Genomic DNA, 23,379 nt, shown 5'->3' on the forward strand with positions numbered 1-23,379 from the left:
TTTGCCTTGTAACAGTCACAAATGTGATGTCTCACAGCGTTAGAGATTAGGGTGGGACATTTTAGGCAGCCAGTTAGGATTCTGCCCATTACAATGATCTGAACGCAAGCCACTTGGCTCTGGTCTGTTAGATTGACCATCTGGATCTCTGATAGGCCTGTGTCTATTATGTTGAACATCAGATTATGCACTTGGAAATGAACAAAGTGCTCACTGTTCAGCAAAATTCCAAACATGGACTTATGGGTCAGACGGTGTACTGGGGAGTCTAGACTATGTTTGTGGAGACTATGGTATTCCAACAAGATAAATTCCCTGAAGGTCAGCAGTGAAAAAGATTTTCTATCACGTTCATGTGTTATCATTTTTTATATATATATATCTTTATTTTATTTATTTATATGTGGTGCTGAGGATTGAACCCAGGGCCTCGCATGTGCTAGGTGAACACTCTACCACTGAGCCACAACCCCAGCACCCGCCCCGTTTGTTTTTTTGATATTGAACTCAGGATCACTTAACTACTGAGCCACATCCCCAGCCCTTTTTGAATTTTATTTAGAGACAGGGTCTTACTGAGTTGTTTAGGGCCTGGCTAAATTGCTGAGGCTGGCTTTGAACTTGCAATCCTCCTGCCTCACCCTCCTGAGCCCCTGGGATCACAGGATGTGCCACCCCTGGCCAGATTACCAGTGTTGATGATTAATGCAAGAATGAAAATAAAGATCTAGCTGGTTGTGGCGGTGCATGCCTGTAATCCCAGCAGTTTGGGAGGCTGAGGCAGGAGGACCAGGAGTTCAGAGACAGCCTTGGCAATTTAGTGATGCCCCAAGCAACTTAGTGAGACCCTGTCTCTAAATAAAACTCAAAAAAGGTCTGGAGATGTTGCTCAGTGATTAAGCACCCTTGGGTTTAATCCCTGGTGCCAAAAAATTTCTCATGGTGCTCAGGAGAATTCAGATCCTTGGAAGGGACTCTAAATGACCTTTCTGGAATTACAGGTCTTTTTTTTTTTTTTTTTCCTAAAATACCCCTTAGGTAATCCAATTACATTGGTAGGATGCCTGAGTCATCCCATGTAATAGACTATTATGACAAATGTGCAATTATGGCAGTGTGGAGCACAGTAATATGAATGAATAGGTTTAGTTTCCCAAGAATGGCATTTAAAGCCTCAAACATGAAAGAAAATGGCACATTGCTCTCCAAGGTGGATTTGCTTGCTGAAACAAAATGTCTTGTGTAATTACTGCCTTAAAATGAGTTGATTCGCTTTTGTTGCTCAAAAGATAGGATTTAGATACACTCACAAGAATTAAAATGTGCGAAAGTTCAGGAATAAATTTGGTTTTCCTTGGCAAAGCAGAAGATAGCCATATGAAGAAACAAATGCATTGCAAATTTTTAAAAATATCTGAATGGCTAGCATATTTCAGATATTAGCCACTATTTTTACGTCATTGAACAAGATGTCAAAATAACCTGCTCTGAAAGAGCTTACACTTGGCTAAGGGAGAGAATAGTAAAGATTTAAGTTATATAGTGTGATAAGATGCAATAAAGGTTCATGCAAAAAATAGATAGCTCTGAGCCAGGCATGGTGGTGCATGTATATAATCCCAGCAATCAGGGAGGCTGAGACAGGAGGATTGAAAGTTCAAGACCAGTCTGGGCAATTTAATTTTGTGAGACCTTTTCTCTAAAGGGCTAGAAATGTAACTTAATGGTGAAGCCCTTGCCCGGGAAGTGTGAAACCCTGGGTTCAACTCCCAACACCTAAAGAAAAGACATAGATTTGGAAGTCAGGGATACAGGTGAGGGGTGGGTTGCAAATGATTGTTTTCAGCTGACTGGAGAACATAATGCCCTTGTCTTTGAAAAGACAATTTAAATATCAAAATATGCCAAATAAGTGTAGTAATTAAAAAGGGAATTTTTCTAATAAGTCATTCTTTTATATGTTGTGCTGCAAAGGTATCAGTTCTCAAATGGAGTGATAAGGTACTAATGTTACTGTAGTAGTATAATGCCTTACATTATATGTTATATATACCTTACATGTTCAGAAATAACTTGTAAACAGTAGATGAATCAACAGTGTAGTTCCATTTTAAATTTTAAAAAATGAATTTTCTATCCAGAGTTAGGTGATCTAATCAAACATGGTAGAGATTACTAAGGTTACTTGTTATTTCTATGTGTAGTCTTGTAGAATACCCTTGATTAATTTGATTGATCCTTAAAAAATTCCTTTTATTGAGCTTAGACATGGAAAAATAAGGAAAATGCAGTGATCACTTAAGCATTTCCAGAGCAAACCTTATTTTATCCCACCGAATTATGTTGAGGAAGAAGTCCTTAATGTAATAAAAGGTTTAAGCAAAGATAGCTATCAGCTTCTTAATGAGGTGGCCAGCTGAGGGCACCCCTGTAAAAGGGGAGAGTACTTGGCCTAGGTGAATTTGCAATTCCTGGTGCACTAAAGAGGTATAAACTAATCCACTGGTACTTGAAAATAATTGCTATAGGTTGAATGATTTTTCCCACTTCAGTGTAAAATCAGCACTGTTAAAATGCTGGTTTATCTCTTTCTTCCAGTTTGTCTAGAGCTGGCACTGTGGTTCTCAGCACAGTTCTTGGAATAGATAAAACACTGTAAATTTCCTCCTTTTTCTATATTTCCTCCCCCTTCCCAATAGAATCCTCATTTTGTTTAGAGTAGTACTGTGCCCAGCTTCCCTTGCAGCCCCAGGTAGTGATGAGACCATTCTGACTAAAGCACAATACTGCTGGGACATTCTAAGAAACTTTTAGAGTGCTAAAGTCATTGTTCTCTCCTCATTGCTTCCACCTTCTTTATAGAAACAAAGTATCCATAAAACAATGGGAAAGCAATTAACAAAATAGCAGTAGTTAATCAGTACCTATTAATAATTACCTTGAATGTGGCTGGATTATATTATCCAGTAAAAAGAGTGAATGAATAGATTAAAAACCAAGACCAACTATAATCTGCCTACAAGAGACTTGCTTCACTTTTAAGGACACACACAGACTGAAAGTGAAAGAGTAGAAAAGGTATTCCAAGCAAATGGAAATCAAAGGAAAGCAGTGGCAGCAATACTTACATCAGACAAAATAGACTTCACGTTAAAAACTGGTAAAAAGAGACAAAGGAGGACATATAATGATAAAGGGGTAAATCGACAAAGAAGATTTAACAATTATACATGCATTCAATAATGAAATGCTTAACTATATAAAGCAAATATTAAAGGATCTGAAGGAAGAAGGAGATTGAAATACAATAATAGGAAGGGACTGCACCACTTTTTTGGACAAATCATTCAGACAGAAAATCAATAAGGAAATATTGGGCTTAAGCCCAATATTTATGCTCTAGGACAAATGAACTTAACACATATCCAGAACACCCCATCCAACAGCACCAGAGCATGCCCTTGTCTGCAGCACACGTGGGGCTTTCTTCAGAATGCATCATACATCTGACCACAAAACACGTCTCAGCAAATTTAAGAAGATCAATAACCTATTAAGTATCTTTTTGAACCAGAACAGTATGAAACTAGAAATCAATAACAGGAGGAATTTCAGAAAATCCACAAATGGCAGTTAAGCAATGTGTTTCTGAACAATCAATGGGTCAATGAAGAAATTAAAAGGGAAGTAAGAAAATATCTTGAGACGTTCAAAAGGGGAAAAAACAATATACCAAAACTTGTGGGATGCAGCAAAAGCTTTTTTTTTTTTTTTTTTCCTTTTTCTTTTGGGTGATGGAGATCAAATCCAGGGTCTTATTCATGCCACGAAGGAGCCCTTCTACTGAGTTACACCCCTATCCGCTAGCAAAAGCAGTTGGGGTGTGTGTGTGTGTGTGTGTGTGTGTGTGTGTGTACTAGGGATTGAAACTACAGGTACTCTACCACTGAGCTATCTATATCCCAGACTTTTTTTTTTATTTCAAGACAGGGTCTCACTAAGTTGCAGAGGTTGGCTTTGAACTTGTGATCCTTCTGCCTCAGCCTCCCAAGTTGCTGGGATTGTAGGCATGAGCCATTGTGCCAGGCTAAAGCTAGTTTTTGAGAAGATTAAAAATTAACAGATCTTTAGCTAGACTGCCCGAGGGGGAAAAAAAGACTAAAAATTCACAAATGAAAATAAGAACATTATATCTAATGCCACAGAAATAAAAAGTATTGTAAAAGACTACCCTGAACAATTATATGCAAAAAAAAAAAAAAAAAAAAATTGGGTGTCCTAGAAGAAATGGATAAATTCTTAGGTTTATACACATAACCTACCAAGACTGAATCATGAAGAAATAGAAAATCTATTAATAGAATTAACAGTCTAATAATAGAAAATTGAGGATACTGACCCAGTAATAATTTCTCCCATGAGAGAAAAACTCCAGACTTGGTTGAATCTAATAACAACTGTCCACAAACTTTTCAAAAAAAATTGAAGTTGAAAACTACAGACTTTTTTTTTTTTTTTTTAATGAGACCATCCACTGGTACCAAAGTCAGACAAACTCATTACAAAAAAAGAACACTACAGGTTGGGCGTAGGCCAGCTAGTGTGAGCTGGGAGCTGAGAGGACCCTGCTGTGGTATCGGTGGTGTGGGGCAGCCAGAGCATCTGCAACCAGGACCTGCACCTGCACCATTTTCTATAGCTGTTAAAGGAATAGCAGCACTTCAGTAGCTGGGGAGCTGAGGGAAGCCTGATGAGATGTCCACTGTTGGAGAAAATGCAAATGAATCCAGCCATTATGGAAACTGTATGAGCATTTCTCGAAAAAACAAAACAAAACAAAAAATAAAACTACTATTTGATTGAGTAATTCTACTCCTGGCCTTGCCCATATCCACTGCAGCACTATCCCCACTAATAGATTATGGAATCAACCTAAGTGTCCATCAATGAATGAATGGCAAAAGAAAATATGATATGTATACACAATGGAATACTATTCACCAGGGACAGCAGGGGTGCAATCAGAGGACATTGTGCTAAGTCAAATAAGCCAAACACAGAAACAAAAGTATGGCATGCTTTTCATGTATATGTAGAATCCGGAACAACTGGAGTCCTAGAAGCAGAGAGTAGAATAGTGGCTACCTGAAGCTGGGGGTTGGCAGGAAATAGGGAAAGGATAACCAAAGGGTCTGAAATCTCAGTTTTACAAGAGAATTAAGTTTGATTTGGGTGTTTAAAAAAAACAAATCTGACCACAGCATGATGAATATAGCAAATAATTGAGTACTGCATGTTTTCATATCACTGAAAGAATAGATCTCAAATGTTATCACAAAACACATTAGATGTTTGAGGGAATGGATGAGTTAATTGGTTGGATTTAATCATTCCACACTGTATTCAGAAGTCACAACACTTTGTACAGCATATGTATGCAACTAGAGTTTTCAATATATAATTAAAATGTGCTATCTGCTAATATGTTTACAGAATAAATTTTGCATTATTCCATTAAATAGAAAGCAGGATACAATATTGAAATATGCTAAAACATGTATGAGTCTTGAAAACATCATGCTAAATGAAAGATGCTAATTACTAGTTACAAAAGACCCTATATGATGTGATTCTGCATGAAGTGTCCAGAATAGGTAAATCTAGACAGAAGGGAAAATTAGTGGCTGCTTAGGGATGATGAAGCAGGAAGTAGAGCAGATAGGGAGGTGATAGGGAGGTGATAGCTAGAGGGTACAGGTTTCTTTTTGAGATAATAAATATATTCTAAAACTGACCTGGTGACGTTTATACACACTTGTGAGCATTCTAAAAAACCACTGAATTGTACACTTAAATGGGTGAATTGTATGGTATGTAAATTATCTCAAAATGTTATTAAAAAAAGAAGTGCCAATTAAATGGAACATATGGTTTTGGACTGGTTCTTTTTGTAATAAAGGACATTATTGGGACAACTGGGGAAATTTGAATGGTGTCAACAGAGCATCAGTGTTAATTTCCTGATTTGATGGTTGTATTTCACAAATGTAGGAGAATAACCTTTTTTTTCTTTTTTTATTGATTTTTAAAAAAATAAACGACAGCAGAATGCATTACAATTCTTATTACACATATAGAGCACAATGTTTCATATCTCTGGTTGTATATAAAGTGTGTTCACATCAATTCGTGTCTTCATACATGTACTTTGGATAATGATGTCTATCACATTCCACCATCATTGTTAATCCCTGCCCCCTCCCTTCCCCTCCCACCTCTCTGCCCTATCTAGAATTCATCTAATCCTCCCATGCTCCCCCTCCCTACCCCACTATGAGTCAGCTTCCTTATGTCAGAGAAAACATTCGTCATTTGTTTTTTGGGGGGATTGGCTAACTTTACTTAGCATTATCTTCTCTAATGCCATCCATTTACCTGCAAATGCCATGATTTTATTCTCTTTTATTGCTGAGTCATTGTGTATATATGCCACATTTTTTAATCCATTTATCTACTGAAGGGCATCTAGGTTGGCTACACAGTTTAGCTATTGTGAATTTTGCTGCTATAAACATTGATGTGGCTGTGTCCCTGTAACATGCTGTTTTTAAGTCCTTTGGGTATAGACCGAGGAGAGGGGATAGCTGGATCAAATGGTGGTTCCATTCCCAGTTTTCCAAGGAATATCCATACTGCTTTCCAGATTGGCTGCACCAATTTGAAGTCCCTTCAGCAATGTATGATTGTGCCTTTTTTCCCACATCCTCGCCAACACTTATTGTTGTTTGTCTTCATAATAGCTGCCCTTCTGACTGGAGTGAGATGATATCCTAGAGTAGTTTTGATTTGCATTTCTCTAATTTCTAGAGATGATGAGCATTTTTTCATATACTTGTTGATTGATTGTAGGAGAATAACCTTTTTGTGGAACATGCACATCGTTATTTGTATTAGTGAGCACTAGTATTTATGACAGAGAATCACCATAGATAACTGACTCTCTAACATCTGGGGAAAAAAAAGGTTTATTGCAGCTTTTCTGTACATTTAAGATTGTTTTAAAATAAAAATATGTTTTGTGAAATACCTGATTTAAAGTATGAGAGTTGGGCTCTCAGTAACCACAAAGAATAAGGAGGCTGAGTATCTGATAGCCCAGCATCTTAAGGGAGTAGGGACAGCACCATTCTTCAACCAATTGTGTTAGGCCTGACTTTTTTACCCCTATGTTTACTAACTTTATTTATTACTTTTTTAAATATTTATTTTTAGTTGTAGTTACACACAATACCTTTATTTTATTTATTATTTTTATGTGGTGCTGAGGATCGAACCCAGGGCCTCAAATATGCTAGGCAAGCACTCTACCTCTGAGCCACAACCCCAGCCCATAACTTTTTTTTTTTTTTTTAAGAAAAAGTAAAAAAAAAAAAAAAAAATCAAGAAGAAAATAAAAGGCTACCACATTACTTTGGAATAAATGCTATTAATAGTTAAGACTAATTTCTTACAGAAGCATATTTCTATAATAAACATTATTTTAAGAAAAAACCATAAAGAAGTTAAAAAAAAAGTTATATCATCCAAACACTAAATAGCAACCAAAACAAACTGTGGTACCTGCATTAGTATCAGACTTCAGAATAAGGTCTACAACTAGAGAAATAATGGAATATTTCATAATTATGAGGAAGTTCACTGGGAGAACATAATAGTGCCAAATGCTTACGTACCTTAGTAATCCTTAGCGTGGAGGTAGTACAGAGGCCTGGCTACTTTTTATGAGGTTTCTAACTGATGTCAATTTACACGGAATTTCTACCCTAAAGTAATAACACTGATTTTGAGAAAGAAAAGGTCACTTATATTTAATACAATAAATGAGTAAAAATTGAAGAAATAATGTATTTGAAAAGGAATATTTCTTTATTGATGGTTTATCAGTATCATTAATCAGTAGCCAGAAGAAGGAATTCCTTTTGGAATGTCCTGCTAAAAGCCAGTCAGTTCGTCATCCTTGCTTTTGTTAGTCTGGTAACCAGTAAGTACCAACTTCTCATTTTGTCCAGGAAGACCTTTGAATACTTTCAAGTGCATATAAGTATCATCACCTACTCGCACCTGAAAGGTATAAGACAAAAAAGGAAAAGGAAATTTATCATATGTATCTGTACAATGGAAAAGAGTAATGGATCTAGGAAGACCTCACTGCACTATGCCTTTCTGGAACAGTGCTTCTAGACCTGGGCCAGTGTTCCTACACTCAGCTTCCATCGTATTTTATGAGAAAGGGCACGATAATGGCATTACAAGAAGCTTATGTCCTAGTTTTATTTTATTATATGTTTTTTTTTTAATTATAATCTGGGTACAAATAACAACTCAGAGTAGCATTTTCCCCCAAAGATGCACAGAGCAGAAACAGGGGGCAGCCTATATTTTTGGTGATCCTTTTTTTTAACTTATAAATTAAGATACTTTGTTTGCCACATTATTTGATAAGAAAGAAGACAATCAGAATTGCTGAAAAACATTAGAAAATCAGAAATGCTGAGAAATTTTGGGTTGTATGTTTTCCATCCCTCTACTGTGTTAGAGCCTACTTTTATAAACACCCACTGAATGTTCTAGGACTGAGAGGGAGCAGGGTGGCCAGCCTCTCTTGTAAAGTTGAAGCCATCTTTAAAGTCATTGATATCAAGGTTGAGATGGTAGTTTGGGCATGAATCCAGGACCTGGAAAACCACAGCAAGGATTTACACTTTGTTTCTTGGTTGGGACAATAAAAGTTCTGTCTTATATGGTATCTATTGTGCTCTTCTATCCCCTTTCTACTTTAATTTTAACAAATGCCATTTATCAAAGTTTATTATGATACTATAAGATGGTGAGGAGCATTTTATACACCTGAGTATATTTACTTGCTATTACAGACCTGCATTTGGAACAATATCCATTTTACAGATACAGAAGCATATAAAGAGATGATTATTTTCTATAAATCTCTCAGTGAGCAAATGGTAGAACTCAAATTCAAACCCAGATCTGTTAGATTCCAACATCTTTTCACTCTACAGCGTAGTTTTGTTAAAGCACTTATTTTATGTTTAGAACAGAGCATCAACCTTTGCAAGCATTATTAGGGGTAGCACAGCCAGTGCTCTGGGTCCCAATCCTGGCTCTGCTCTTACAGTTCTATGACCTTGGTTAGTTACTTTACTTAACCAGGGTTCAATCTTTTCATCAGTGGTACAGTAGAAGCAGATAATACTTTCCCATAGATTGTGGACAGCAGTGACAGTGATTGGGAGACCAGTGTCTGAGATTGGGGTACATGATGACTTCATAGTTGTGGTATGCTTGGTGCCTGGGAAAGTTTCTGTGCAAAGGTGCAGGATGCCTGGTTGCTATGGTAATGTCCTTCATGGGGAGGCTGTGTACTAGAGTCCTACAGCCTCTACTTTGCTTTCAGGTACACAGCTCCTGGGAATACAGGAATCCTCTTGCTAAAACAACCATAATATTGATAGCTCTGCCCGCATAATAGTAACTTTAAACAATGGACTTTCCTGAGAGCTACACAAGGCTCCTAACATTGCACATTGCAACTGTAGAATGTAACTGAGAAATAGGCTGAATAATGTTGCCAACTCTGTAACTTTCATGAATACAAAGAATAATGCTTGCATAGTCCTAAATCTGATTAATGAGACATATATAATAAAGATTGCTGGTGTAATTCTTTAGACTTGCTTCTCTATCAGAGAGCAGCGCTCCACCCAATCCCAGCTGTTTATCTTCAAGATCTGAGTACGTGAGTCTTTATTCTTCCAATCTCCCATCACCCGTTGCTGGAACCTGCTAGTTTGATCACGCTGGTTGCCGCAGTAGATTGAGAATATTAAATGAAATGGACACGCCCTGCTCTTGGAACAGTGCTTGGCAGAGTGTAAGCAGTCAGAGATTATTATCCACACTGTTCAGGTTAGGGATTAAGGTTCAGAGGACAGCCTTTAATCATAGGCTTTGACTAGTAGAACGAGTGGAATAATGGTTCAAACCCAGGATGGTCTGAAACCAAAAGCTGTGATCCTTCCATTCTATTACCCTGCCTCTTGATAGGAAGGCAAGACACTGAGGGATGGTGAGGTCACTGGCAAGATCTTAAATCTAGAGAGTAGCTCAATTCAAAGGAATCAACAGCCATACTACAGGAAGTAAGCAGGGAACTTTGGATAGGACAGGGTAGCAGGGTCAAGTCAAGAGACTTTCAAGGTCATTCTTTGATGAGCATTTAAAGGAATGTATAAGGGAGTAAATATGTGATATTTATGAGTTTGTATTAATCCTAACTTATTAAAATGATCTTAGTTTTGATGGAAAGATTCCTATCTTTGAAAAAAAGCATTTTTAACTGGAAAACTTTCTTTTCCAGCTGTGAAGAAAGGTTGAGAAAGGACAGAATGATGGCATTGTTTTTGAGGATACAAAAGGGTTTCCCTCACATATGTCTCACCTGGGTCCGGTATTTGCCAGGAGACCAAATATGGTAGGACTGAATTGATTCGCCTATATAACCCAATATCATAACCTAATTCCTTTCTTCCTTCCTTCATTCCTCCCTCCCTTCCTTCCTTCCTCCTTCCCTCCCTCCCTCCTTTCCTTCCTTTCCTTCTTTCCTTTTGTACCAGGAATGGAACCCAGGGGCACTTAACCACTGAGCCACACTCCAGCCCTATTTTTATTTTTTATGTTGATACAGGGTCTCACTAAATTGTTTAGGGCCTTGCTTAATTACTGAGGCTGGCTTTGAACTTGCTATCCTCCTGCCTCAACCTCCCAATTGCTGGGATTATAGGTGTGCACCATTGTATCGGGCTCATAGTTTTCTTTTTGTGGGGGAGTGGGTACTGGGGATTGAATGCAGGGGAACTCAACCACAGAGCCACATCCCTGGCCCTGTTTGGTTTTATTTTAGAGACAGGGTCTCACTGAGTTGTTTAGCACCTCAATTTTGCTGAGGCTGGCTCTGAACTCAAAATCCTCCTGCCTCAGCCTCCCAAGCAGCTTGGATTACAGGCATGTGCCACTGCACCTGACTGGCCCATAACTTTCTTATGCTGAACTGACTAGTTCCACCTATTGCATTTCATTTACTGTAAATATTAATTTTTTATATATTTTAAGTAGTTTTTTTGTTGTTGTTTTTGTTAAAGAAAAATAAACCATACTGTGTCCTGGTTAAATGGCTAAGTAAAGAATAAGTAAATACACTTGAATGTCTGCTATTGTTGCTGTTCCAGTGCTGGAGATTGAACTCAGCCTCATGCATGCTAGACAAGTGATCTGTCACTGAGCTATACCAGCAGTGTAATTCTTCTTTAAATCAGAATTGTCATCTTTTTAATATGTAAGAACAAGAGTGGCTCCCACATATATCCTTGGCTGGCTTATTGAATTGGTTCCCCTTTGGTAACACTGAAAGGATTTTTAGCCAGGTGTGATGGTGTACACAGGTGGTCCCAGTGGCTCAGGAGGCTGAGGCAGGAGGATGGCGGCTTCAAAGCCAGCCTCAGCAATTTAGTGAGGCCTTAAGCAACTTAATGAGACCCTGTCTCTAATATAAAGGGCCAGGGGTGTGGCTCAGTTGGTAGAGTGTTTGCCTAGTATGTGTGAGGCACTGGGTTCTAGTCCCAGCAGCACATATCAGTAAATAAATAAAGGTCAATCAACAACTAAAAAAAAATTAGAAGAAAAGTCTTCCATTAGAACTGGGTCAATGTATCACTTAACTTTTTGATATAGCTATAAAACCAATATTTTAAAAATGCCACTGCTTATTTAAGTAGTTTGATCTACTTGAGTTGTAAAAATAATTATTTAAATTATATTAATCAAAATACTTAGTTAAGGGCAAAAGAGGTGTGCATTTTTTTCCTAGCTAATGATTCAAGCCATTTTAAAGATCCATTTTATTTGGACATACAGAATCATAAAGCTCTGAGGAACATACCCTTTAAGACACCATCCGGTTTGGCCCCAGGCCTTTGGGCCCTCCCACCATAAACCTGAAGCAACCAGGGCCATAAAATAATTGTGTTCTGAACATCTAGGAACTGTTTTCCTATACAAGTTCTAGAAATTAAGTTAAGAATCAATATACGCAAGCTAAACTCACAAGGGAAAAAGTAGTTTAAATACAACACCATTTGCCAGATTTGAGAGTCTACCACTTGTAAGGTATCGTGGTAGGCATCTACACTTAGGACAGCCAGAAGCAATAAAGTATATGTGAAATTATTATGTGCACCAAGAAACACCACAGCAAAGAAGAAATATGATATCTTTGAGTGCTAAAGTGAATATTGAACTCTAACCTTAATGTAGTAATTTATTCCAGCCACTACTTGAGTTTTGTACTCTACAGCTTCGAATTGTTCATAAGTCTCATTTGTTTTTTCTTCCAGCTGTGATTTAACCTTAAAAAAAGAAAAGAGGAAACAAATTAATAAAACTACATTGGCTTGATTTATGTGATTTAAAATTCTGGGAAACTCATGCTCCTAATAGTCCTTAAAGATGACAATGAGATCTGTGAGCTGTTTCCCATATTTCAACAGAAAACATTTATCTTTAAGATTACATGAATTAAACTGGGTGTGGTGGTGCATGCCTGCAATCCTGGTGACTTGGGAGGCTGAGGCAGGAAGATCACAAGTTCAAGGCCAGCCTGGGCAACTTAGCTAGGCTTTGTCTTAAAATAAAAAATAAAAAGGGCTACAGGACTAGGGATGTGGCTCAGTGGTTAAGTGTCTCTGGTTTCAATTCCCAGTGCCAAAAAAAACAAAAAACAAAAACAGAAAACATTACACGGATTAAAATGTCAAACTTTGTTGCTTTAGGCTGAATGAACATCAAATCTATGTGGTAATTCAATATAGGAACATTTTGACTGGTAAAGCGCCAACAGTTATATATGCCTTTGATTAGTTAAAAAAAGGAAGAGCAATAATTATTACCTCTTTTTAAAAATTGTTTTGAAATAATTTCACACTTAGAGTTGTGAAAATAATATACTGAATTCCTTTATAGTATTTACAGTTTCCCCTAGTGTTATCATCTTACATATCTATAACATAATCAATAAGACCAGAAACCAACATGGTATAATACTATTAAGGAGTCTATAAACCTTATTAGAATTTTGCCAGTTGTCCCCAAAATGTCCTTTTTCTGCTTCAGGATTCGACACTGCATTTAGTTAGCACACCTCCCTGGTCTCTTCAATTCTTTGGTCTTTGTTGTTGATTGTGGGAGACCAACCTCACATGTGACTGAGTCACACTCCCCAGAAATGTGGCAGAGTTTCCCCACCCTTCTCGGGTTCGAGGGACAGTGTCTCGTGCATGGGTGTGTCTTGCTATAGCCCTATGGGTGAAGCTACGCTCACCTGCTCCTTTGTGATATAAACTCTTTCCCTGTTTAGGATAGAATCTTCCATGGAAGTGCCTTGTGTGTGTCCCCTTCTCTTACTGTGCCCTTGGGTGTGGCCTACCCAGGTGTCAGTCAACCTGATGACAGTGGACATCATGAAGATAGACTCAGCCCCCTGAAACCTGACCTCTTGCCTCATTTGAATAGCTTCTCCTCAATAAAAGGGGTCAGCGCGTGCTCTCGCTCTCTCTCTTCCTGCGGACCCTTAAGGTCAGAGGAGCCGTCACAGCAACCCCCAAAAAAAGGTATTTGTGTCTCTTGTGTGGTTATTTCGTGCAGCCCAGTTAGCCCAGTTTAACTGGAGTGACCCCTGAGCCTTTTAGTCGCAAGAACAGAAACCCGGCAATTGATCTTGACACTTTTGAAGAATACTGAACTGTTTGCAGAACGTCCTTCAGTTTGGGTTTGTCTGATCTTCTCTCTGTTAGTGGTCCACATCCTTGCGGTAAGGATGGCGCAATCTAATGTGCTCCTGCTGCATCCCCGCAAGAGCTGCATGTTTCCTTAATGCTGATGGTAATGTGGATCGCTTAGGATGTCTGCCAGTTTCTGCCACAGTAAAGTTACTATTTTCCCTCCTTTGTAATTAATATAAATTTAGCGAGGAGACATGTTCAACTATCCTATTTTTCACCAGATATTCATCCACCAATTTTATCATTTGATGTTTCTCACCGATAGCAATTTTTCCTGTGGTGTATATCTGTTAACTGGAATTCTACTGGAAGGAAGACCTGTCCCCTTTTCCTATTCATTTATTCAATGATTATTTCTATTAATATGACTGTGGGTATTTCTTTTATTTTAAAAGTTATAATTTGTTATCATGTTGTTGTTGTTGCTTCTCAACATGGCTCCATCGTTTCGTGAGCACTTCCTTACTTTCTGACTTGAGATGCTTTCCTCACGAAAGCATTTAATGTGCAGCCAGCTTCAATCAAGCCCCCTGGGAATCTGGAGTTCTGCTGAGGCCATCCTGTCCTTCCCAGCAGTGGGCAGATGTTTTGAGTCCTTTGCTATTGGTGTCTCTTCATCCAGCAGAACTGTTTTTAAAGACGTAGACATTTGCAGACTCTGTGTTCTCAGACCACTTTTGAAGAGCCACTCTATAAACTACCACCCTTTTCTCCTGTGCCCTTCAGAGTCAGTGGGATAAAGGTGATTGCATTGTTGAGTTGGAAAACAAAGCTCCAAAGTGGAGAAAGGGGAGAAGGCACGCAGAGAAAATACCGAAATGACAAGAGAGAAGCTGACCCGGTGGGACAGGGGGTTTGATACTTTAGGTTCCCCTGGTTCTGACCCTTTTGAGCTGACAAAGGCAGGGTGACCAATGCTGGGTACCCACTGAGTTAGGAGCTGAGTTGGAAAGGGTTTGTCTCTATACTGACTCCCAACAGGATTGATTTAACATCATTTTACAAACAAGGAATTTGTGAGGAGAGCTTGATTGCTTAAGGTTGAAACATTTCACAGTCCTAGTTATTAAAGTTTTTGCCTAAAACTAAAGTATCTGATCTGTAGTCCTGGTTTTCAGTCTTCTGCTCACTTTTTTTTTCCAGCTTGCATCATAATTTTTTAATTTCTATCTGTTCTATGAACAGATCCAAATTTGTGACCTTTCCATGGTATGTGCAGATCGTAAGTCCAGAGTTTTCCATGACAGAGCTCATGCCAAGTGCTCTGGTTTATTTCCTTGGTGCCGTGGCACCTGTCACATGGTGTGCTCCAGTTTTCTGGTTCACTGGATGTGTAATCTGCAGCCTCCTTCTTTCTCACTTTCCAGTAGAAAAGATTTGCATTGTTCAGTGTTAGATGCTGTGGACCTGGGTGATGAGATTGGAGCAGGGGAGTGGGAAAAGGCGCAAACGGGGGAGCTTGTCAGTGAAACCTTGAAATTCAGAAGGATGGACACTGGGAGGATGAAAGCCAGCTGTGCGTGATGGTCAGGAAGCTGGTATGGACAGATCTTGTGCTGAACCTAAATTGGAGTTTCCCCTGCTCAGCCCGCCATGTACATTAGTAGCCAAGACACTGGAGGGCACAGTGTGGGTTTGGCACTTTGCCCCCAGACAAAAGAAGGAAGCCATGAGGGAGGAGCACCTGGTAAAACAGATTTACTCCAGAGTTGTTCAAGCTTTCCTTAGTGCTGCAAAGCATAAATCCTGGTGTGTTGTCTGTTTTCTAGGATCTGAAGATTGGATCACGTGACACCCATCATTCAGGCAAATTTCCCTAATCTGTAAACATCTTCAGAAACACTTGAACTAACCAGAGAATGGATACAGATGATGGTGGTGTCATGGATGGGCCATATGTTGGAAATTTTTACCAATTAAGAAAGGAGAGTGTGGGTAGTTGTGTGAAAACATGGTGGGACTTGTAGGGCACGTCTTGTGGACATTTGTCATCTGATACATTTTGAAGAAAGGAGGGACTATGAGGCCAGGCACCCAGGATGAAGAACTGAAGTCAGCTGGCTCAGAATGGAGGGACTGGCTGAAGAAAGGAGGACAGCGTCTAAGACGGGAAGGAGAGGTGAGATCCAACTGGGAAAAGGTAAATTGGGGCACCCGATGCTCGCAGTTTTCCAAGAAGGGAAGGAACTGCGACATCCTGTTGGAGGGACCATGGGAAGACAGGAGGGATTGAGAAACTGAGGAGACCAGAAGGTGCGGGTTTCTCAAAAATGAAGAACAAATTGGACTGAAGGAATGTGCTAGTCCCGGGGTGTGAATTCGGAGTTGTGATGGGTGAGTTTTCTGTGGTTCTCATCTTCTTTGAGCAGAGATCTCTGATCCTGGAGAAGAACCTGAGGAGGAGGTGGCGGCCATGGGAGTGATCTCGAATTGAGGCCTGGAATGCCAGGAGCTCACAGGGTCATGGAAGTCAGGGGTGGAGGAGTGTATGAAACCACCTGTCATGGAAGCGTGACCAAGTGGGCCCCAGCTTGTTCTGATGGAGATGGGAGGGTAAGTGCCTGGAGGATTCTGGTGTGACTGAATGGCAGGTTCTCCGGGTGTGGGACAGTGGGAGAGGTGACTGATGAGGAGGAGGCTGGGGTAGGAGAGGGGAACGTAAATCTGTGGCTGGGGTTAGTGAGAACCAGGATATGTGAATTCCAGGGTGTGTCCAGGAGGGCATGCAGCTATGTGTGTGTGGTGTACTGGCATACAAAAATCATGTTTTGTGTGTTTTCCAGGAATGGTGTTCAGCAGGCTAGTGACTTAAAGGTAAGTGGTGGGGTGTGGTAGGCATGCATATTTGTATGTGTAATAATAGTCCTTATTTCCAAAAATAATTATTAAAATAAGATTTCTTTCCTTCACATAAACATACTCAGACTGAATTCTAATCCAGTGTTATTTATATATGATTCAAGATAATGGATCTGGAGGTTTCTGCTCTTGGGACCATCCATTGGTCCTTTATTACATATATCATGGCTTTTCATGGTTAGGTTCATGTATGGCTCTTTATTTCATCATGTGTCTCTCTTACCTCTATTCTGTTTTATAAATTTTCCTGGGGCCTGGGACCATTTATTGTCCTGCCTGCCAGAGCAGTTCACACAGTGTTGTCTACATAATCAGCACCTTCTGAATGAGATGACCACTGTTGTTTTCCTTTATGACAACTTGTCTCCCCAAATAGAAATGACTGAAAGAGCAATGACTGATTATCAACTAACAGAGAGTCTTGGAAGAGAGGTCTTCCAAGAATACTCATGCTCAAGTTCTTCCAGAGTCTCTCAGTACATAATCCATTCTGTCTCTATTGTCTTGTCTTCTGCCTTCAAAAATAAATCCTCTCAGTTCTCAGCCCTTGTTTTGACTTTCTTTCTGAACTCAGCCAACATCCCTCTTTCACTTAGCTGTCAGCTCCTGGCATGTGCAGTTGCTACTTGTCTGTGCCACTTTGCTCTCTCCTGTGATGACCTTTCCCTTCTTCTTTCCCTCCCACTCCAGTGGGCTTCTCCCTTTACTTGGTATTCCATTAAGAAGCTTCCAGATAAGGAGAGAGGAACCCCAGAATCATCAATTCTTTTAAAAGCTGAAAAATGCTTGCATTTTAACAGGTGATTTTAAAAATAGAAATGCATTTAAAAGTTGAAGGAACAAAACTACAAAGTAAGCTGAGCACAGTGGTGTAATTCCAATGACTCGGGAGGCTGAGGCAGTAGGATCATGAGTTCAAAGCCAGGCTCAGCAAAAAACAAGGTGCTAAACAACTCAGTGAGACCCTATCTCTAAATAAAATACAAAAGAATAGGGCCGGGGATGTGGCTCAGTGGTTGAGTGTCCCAGAGTTCAATTGCCAGTACCAAAAAGAAAAAAAGAAAAGAAAAAAAAAAAAACCTACAAAGTAAACAACAGGCAGTGGAGGTCTTCCCTGGAACCCTGTCACATCACTGTAGGTGTTTGATGACCAACACCTACCCACTAGCCTAGCCCTGCCTGGGAATGCAACCGGTTCTATCATCTTGGAGGAGTGGATTGAATGTCCTCACTCATCAGGTGCTTTCAATAACATCTGCCTCTTGGGGTTGTTTGTAGGGCAATAATTGATATAATGGATGTGAAAGTGCTTCCTAAACTGTATAGTTTACTGACTTCTTATACCTTCCAACACTAATCTGGACATTGTCCCTTAAGGCTATCTCCTACCACAGAGGGCAGATGAGAGACAAGGGAGAGTTTAGCAGCTGAGGAACTGCACCCGGACAGTAAGTGTTCACCTGAAGGTAATAAGGTCAGGAGGATTGACAAGCAATCTCTAACATCCTTGCTGGTCCAAAACCTAGGATCATGAAAAGAACTTAATTGGCTAATGTTCTAGATATCTGGGCTTCCCCCATTGCCCTTTAGTCCTGGAGGTCAGGGGCCATGTCTTATAACCTTAATGTAGCATCTATGATATTTAGCACAATTCTAGACACCTAAGAGATATTCAAGAAACACACCTACCAAATGCTTCATCCATGTGTGTTTCTCATAATGATTTCAATGTGAGGCTGGAGCCTGCAGTGAGAAGGCCAGTCTGCCCTGCTATTCCTCCCCTGTGTGTTTCCTGCACCCCTGAAGCTTCTCCACGTGCTAATGCTGTGTGGAGGAAGGGGCCCATAGTAAAAAAATCTGGACGGAGCCTAATTTCTTAATCAGGTGACTCTTAGCCACTTTGATGGTTTCATCATCTGAAAATTGGACATAATGCCCTCTTTACCTCCTGGGTTATAAAGATCAAATGCGAGATCGAATGGAGGTCAAGGCTTTTAAAACTTCAAAGCACCTTTATGGGCTGAGGTGGCCGTGTTAACACCTATTTCCCATGATACTCTGACAAAGTTGGAGCCTGAGGTACACAGCAAGAAACACACTGTCAAATTAATTTTGTAATTTAAGACAGGGCTCATGGATGGTGTTGTTAACAATGCAAGGCCTTCCAGTAGCTTCTTATTTTTTAAAAGATTATTCTCGCGGGGTTCAGTGGCACACACTTGTAGTGCCAGCTACTCGAAAAGCAGGGGCAGGAGGATCGCTGGAGTCTGCAAGTCTGAGACTAGCCTGAGCAACACAATGGGACCCCATGTGTCTCTCTCTGTCTCTATCTCTCTCTCTCTCTCACACACACACACACACACACACACACACACACACAAACACACACACTTAAATTAAAAATGGTAATGAGTCTAACTAAGATGATAGGCTTTTAAACATCATTGGAATGTTCTATATCTACTTTATTTCCAATGTCTATTGCTCCCTATCTCCTTACAGCTCTGCTTCCTACAGAGTTTAGGGGATTTGGGGGATTCAGGGATGATTTCACGCAAAAATTTGAATAAACAATTATGGTGTCTTACCTATGCATATTTCTCTTTTTTAAAAAAATTTTGAGTCATGTTTACACACATTCTTATTTTGGTTTAGTCATAACAGCTCTGAGATTAGTGGGGCAGGAGACTTTTCCAAATGAAATTGAGCACTTTGATTTTGGTACCCTATTTTAAAAGCCTCATCTCCCAGGGGCCCTGGAGGATAACATATACCTCTGGTCTTGTAGGAAGGCGAGGTTGGATAGCAGCAGCAGCAGCAGCACCTGCAATCCTGGTAGGAATGCAGAATCTCAGGTCCAACCTAGACCTCCTGAGTCAGAATCTGACCCACAGGGACTTTCGGGCACATTCAAGTTTGGGAACACTGATATGATACAGGGATTTGAATAAAAGTATTAATGACTTAGTATATTCTCCAAAAATAAAAAGGTCTAATGTTAAATAAACAAACTTCTGAAAAAGAAATATTTATTCCTAAAGAATGAGTGGTAGAATTCCAGGCATCTGGACTCTTCTAGAGTTCTCAGTGCCCTAAGAAATAAACGATCCTATCTCTACCACTCACAGAGAAAGCCAATCTAGTTTGCCAGATAATGTCATCGAATGATGATTCAGAGGAAAAAACCAAAATGAAAACAAGAAGGATTAGAAAATGAGGCAATAAATTACAAACTTAGGTGAGAGCTAATCAAACACCACTTAAACTATATCAGTTTGCTAAAAGCATTTAGAGTCCTATTCTTACCATAATTAATTTGGTGGTCTATAAGATCCTGGCATCACCATATACTATATTATTTCTTCCTAATTGAATCATCCTCTAACTATTAAAGGACTGCAACACTGTCTATTCAGGCAGATGTGAAGGAAGTCTGTAACTGACTGCCTTTTACAATATTGTTCTTCATTCATCCCATTTAAAAATCATCTCCCTGAAGTGCATTTAAAGTCCAGTATATCAAATTGTCAACATCCTTAGACTTCCACTACCTGTTGTTTTCACTGAGCAAGATTGGAAAAATTTCATAAATAACTGAATTAGTAATCTTAGAATCATACATTTAAGTAAAAGCCTTAGAGACCTGATCCAAAACAAATTGTTATTTAACAAATGGAGAAACTGAGACTCTGACAAGCAACAGTGACTTGGTAGAGGTCTCTCTGGCAAGTGTTGGGATTATTCCAGGTTTTGTCTGAAAGCTCAGTGTTCCATTTTTAGCTGCATGAAAGCTGGATAAAACCACATTTCTCACCAACACCCTGGTTTTCATGTTCACCCACACCTTTAACACAGGACCAATGATGAACTGAGATTTTGTATCCAACTTTTTCCTGAAACGGCACCAACTCACCTCATTAGCAATCTCCTGGATTTCTTCAGTGGCAGGTTTGGCCTCAGTCAAGCCTCCAGGTATCATTTTGGCTAGTGTCTGCCAGGCAGGGTGCTGGAAGCCAACTGCTCAGGTAAGTGTGGAGGCAAGTTTTAACAGCAACCCAGCAAACAAGCTCCGCCTATAGAATGTGTTCACTTCCACAAAGAGTAAAGAGGCACAGGAAAAGGGGTTTGCCCGAAGCGAGTTTTCTTGCTTTCTTAAGAGGATCTGTTGAGTGGAACCGGGAAGGATGCAGGTGGGGGGACCAGCGTGGATGAGCTATGGAGTCACCCCGCAGCAAGCCTCAGACTTGCCTCCCTGTGTTCTTGGTACCCATCCTGATTCCATCCGGTTGCGCCCTCTGCAATCCGACATGTGAAACCACAGTCTCCAGATCTTTTAAAACCTTCAGTGTAAAATTTTGTATTTTTTTTAAAAGAATAGTTTCAAATAACATCAAGGCTGGTTGTTCACAATTTACTTGAATTTGTGAAGACAATAAAAGGATCTGTAGGGAGGACTTCATCTGGATATGTGTACTTCACTTTTAATTTCTAGAAACATTTCAATTACAGAAAAGCAACAGCAAAGTATGTTTCAATACTCAGAACTAAAGATTTTAAACATTTTGTCTTATTTACTTCACGTCTTTATTTTTCTTTTTGTGGTTATTTTGAAGAAATGAAATATTATACCCACCCCAACCTTGCCCTCTATAGAGGTAAGTTATTGTGAGTTTGGTACTTTTCTAGCCCATTTTTATGCTTTTACTTGGTGTTTTAAAATAATAATAATAATAACAATAATAATAATAATAATAATAATTATTATTATTATTATTTTGTACCAGGGATTGAACCCAGGGGCACTTAACCACTGAGCCACATCCCTAGCCCTCTTTAAAATATTTTATTCAGAAACAAGTTCTAAGTTACATAGGATCTTGCTAAGTTTCTGAGGTTGGCTTTGAATTTGTAATCCTCCTGCCTCAGCCTCCACAGCTGCTGAGGTTACACAGCTGCTGTGCCACCATGCCTGGCATATTTTAAAAGTTCAACTTAAGTTGTATGCTTATCATATTTTTTGTTTTGCTCTTTTCTTACTCTACATGTTTTGCAAAGTCTCCAGTTCCTTTCATGACTGTCTGCTGCTGTTTGCTAGATCTGTTGTTCTGACTGCTATATGGCATGTGCTCATTCTCCTATTGGTTAAGATTTTGGCTGTTTCTATGGCTTCACCCTTATAAAGAAAGTTGCATTATCTTCCTTTGTACCTGTGTAGGAGTTTCTCCAGACAATGTCTAGGAGCGAAGTTGCTGGGACCATGTAATAAATAGGAACCAAAGAGTTTACAGTATAAGGAATTCTTTATATACTCTCCATCAGTTACCTTCACCCAGCAGATTGATGATGACATGATGCTCCTTCATGAAGCCACAAGCCATCTGAAGACTTTGGCTCAGCTTTCCTAGGCCCCTGGCTCACAGACCATCCTGAACAGCCTCCACATACATGCAGGTTCTATTCATCTTCCTGTGGCCTTCTCAAGTCAAGTCCTCTCAGGTGCAGGCCCCTAACTGTTTTCAAGGCCTCAGCCCATTTCTACCTCCTTGCTTACCTCGTCTAGGCCTTCTTTAGGGACTCTCCCAGGTGGGAGGGGACAGGGTAACCTGCAGGTCTGTTCCTTTCCAGGCTTGATGCTCTGTGTTTCTCAGCTCTTCCCTCTTGATTCTCTATAATTTCTTTTAGAATTAAAACTTCCCCCAAGCAAATATTCTTTTGTCTTTGCATTTCTACTATAATAGTTCTGATTCTTCTCTGGTTGTGTGGATGCTTCCAACCAACAAGAGAAGAGTCACGCATGAGGAAGTGCAGAAAATAAAAGCACAACAATTAAATTAAACATTCAATGGGTTAAATGTACACCTTTAAAAAGTTTTCATACCTTTATTTTATTTATTTAATTTTATGTGATGCTGAGGTTCAAACCCAGTGCCTCACCTCACATGTGCTAGGCAAGCACTCTACTACTGAGCCACAACCCCAGCCCTAAACATTTATTTCTAAGGTACCTCTAAGATTACTCTTTGGGTTTTTCTTTTTTGGCATGTCTTTATGGAGACTGTCTGTATGGAGCTAGACATCCTCATGTGTTCTGTAATTCTGGTCTGTGGGCTCATCTTCAGTGGAAGTTACATTTTATGGGAGTTTTGTCCTTTGTGGACTGAGTCACAGGATTTCCCTTTAAGGTAGCTGCCTGTGTGCAGCCAAGGAGGTAAAAGGCCTCCAACCAGCTCTTATGTTACTATTGACTTCGGACTCTGAACCATGAAGATACTGAGAATCTGGGCTCTTCTCCAGCTTGTGGGATAGGCACGGGGCCCTGGACTTCCCCAGCCAACTGTGCTCTCCCGTTGTCAGGGATAGATGGGTGGATGCACTCATGCCCAGCCCATCATTCCCACCCCTGGTCATGTATCCAAGAGAATGAAGACATGTCCACAGGAAGACATGTGTACAAAAGTTCATAGCTGTGTTATTCCTCATAGCTCCAAACTGAAAATGACTGGTGAATTGCAAAAATCAATTAAGTGTGGCATATTCATAGCATAAAATACTGTTCAACAACAACCAGTAACACAATAATAACACGTTCAATAATATATGTGAACTCCAA

At 39.7% G+C, this 23,379-nt stretch overlaps 1 protein-coding gene across 1 annotated transcript; it reads right to left on the bottom strand.

Moving 5' to 3' along the window:
- Positions 1 to 7,992: 7,992 nt before the first annotated feature.
- Csta (cystatin A) lies at positions 7,993 to 20,748 on the bottom strand. The gene is made up of 3 exons (XM_076868512.1): positions 20,683 to 20,748; positions 12,378 to 12,479; positions 7,993 to 8,121 (listed from the first exon to the last, which is right to left on the bottom strand). The coding sequence occupies exons 1-3, from the start codon at positions 20,746 to 20,748 to the stop codon at positions 7,993 to 7,995; spliced, it is 297 nt and encodes a 98-aa protein (XP_076724627.1).
- Positions 20,749 to 23,379: the final 2,631 nt, after the last annotated feature.

The sequence above is a fragment of the Callospermophilus lateralis genome, chromosome 10, assembly GCF_048772815.1.
Source record: "Callospermophilus lateralis isolate mCalLat2 chromosome 10, mCalLat2.hap1, whole genome shotgun sequence".
NCBI lineage: Eukaryota > Metazoa > Chordata > Mammalia > Rodentia > Sciuridae > Callospermophilus > Callospermophilus lateralis.

Coding starts and splice junctions, on each gene's coding strand:
- Csta (XM_076868512.1), bottom strand. CDS start 20,748: ATGATACCTGGAGGCTTGACTGAGGCCAAACCTGCCACTGAAGAAATC. Junction 12,480..20,682: donor TCCAGGAGATTGCTAATGAG/GTGAGTTGGTGC, acceptor TCTTTTTTTAAG/GTTAAATCACAGCTGGAAGA. Junction 8,122..12,377: donor GAATAAATTACTACATTAAG/GTTAGAGTTCAA, acceptor TATACCTTTCAG/GTGCGAGTAGGTGATGATAC.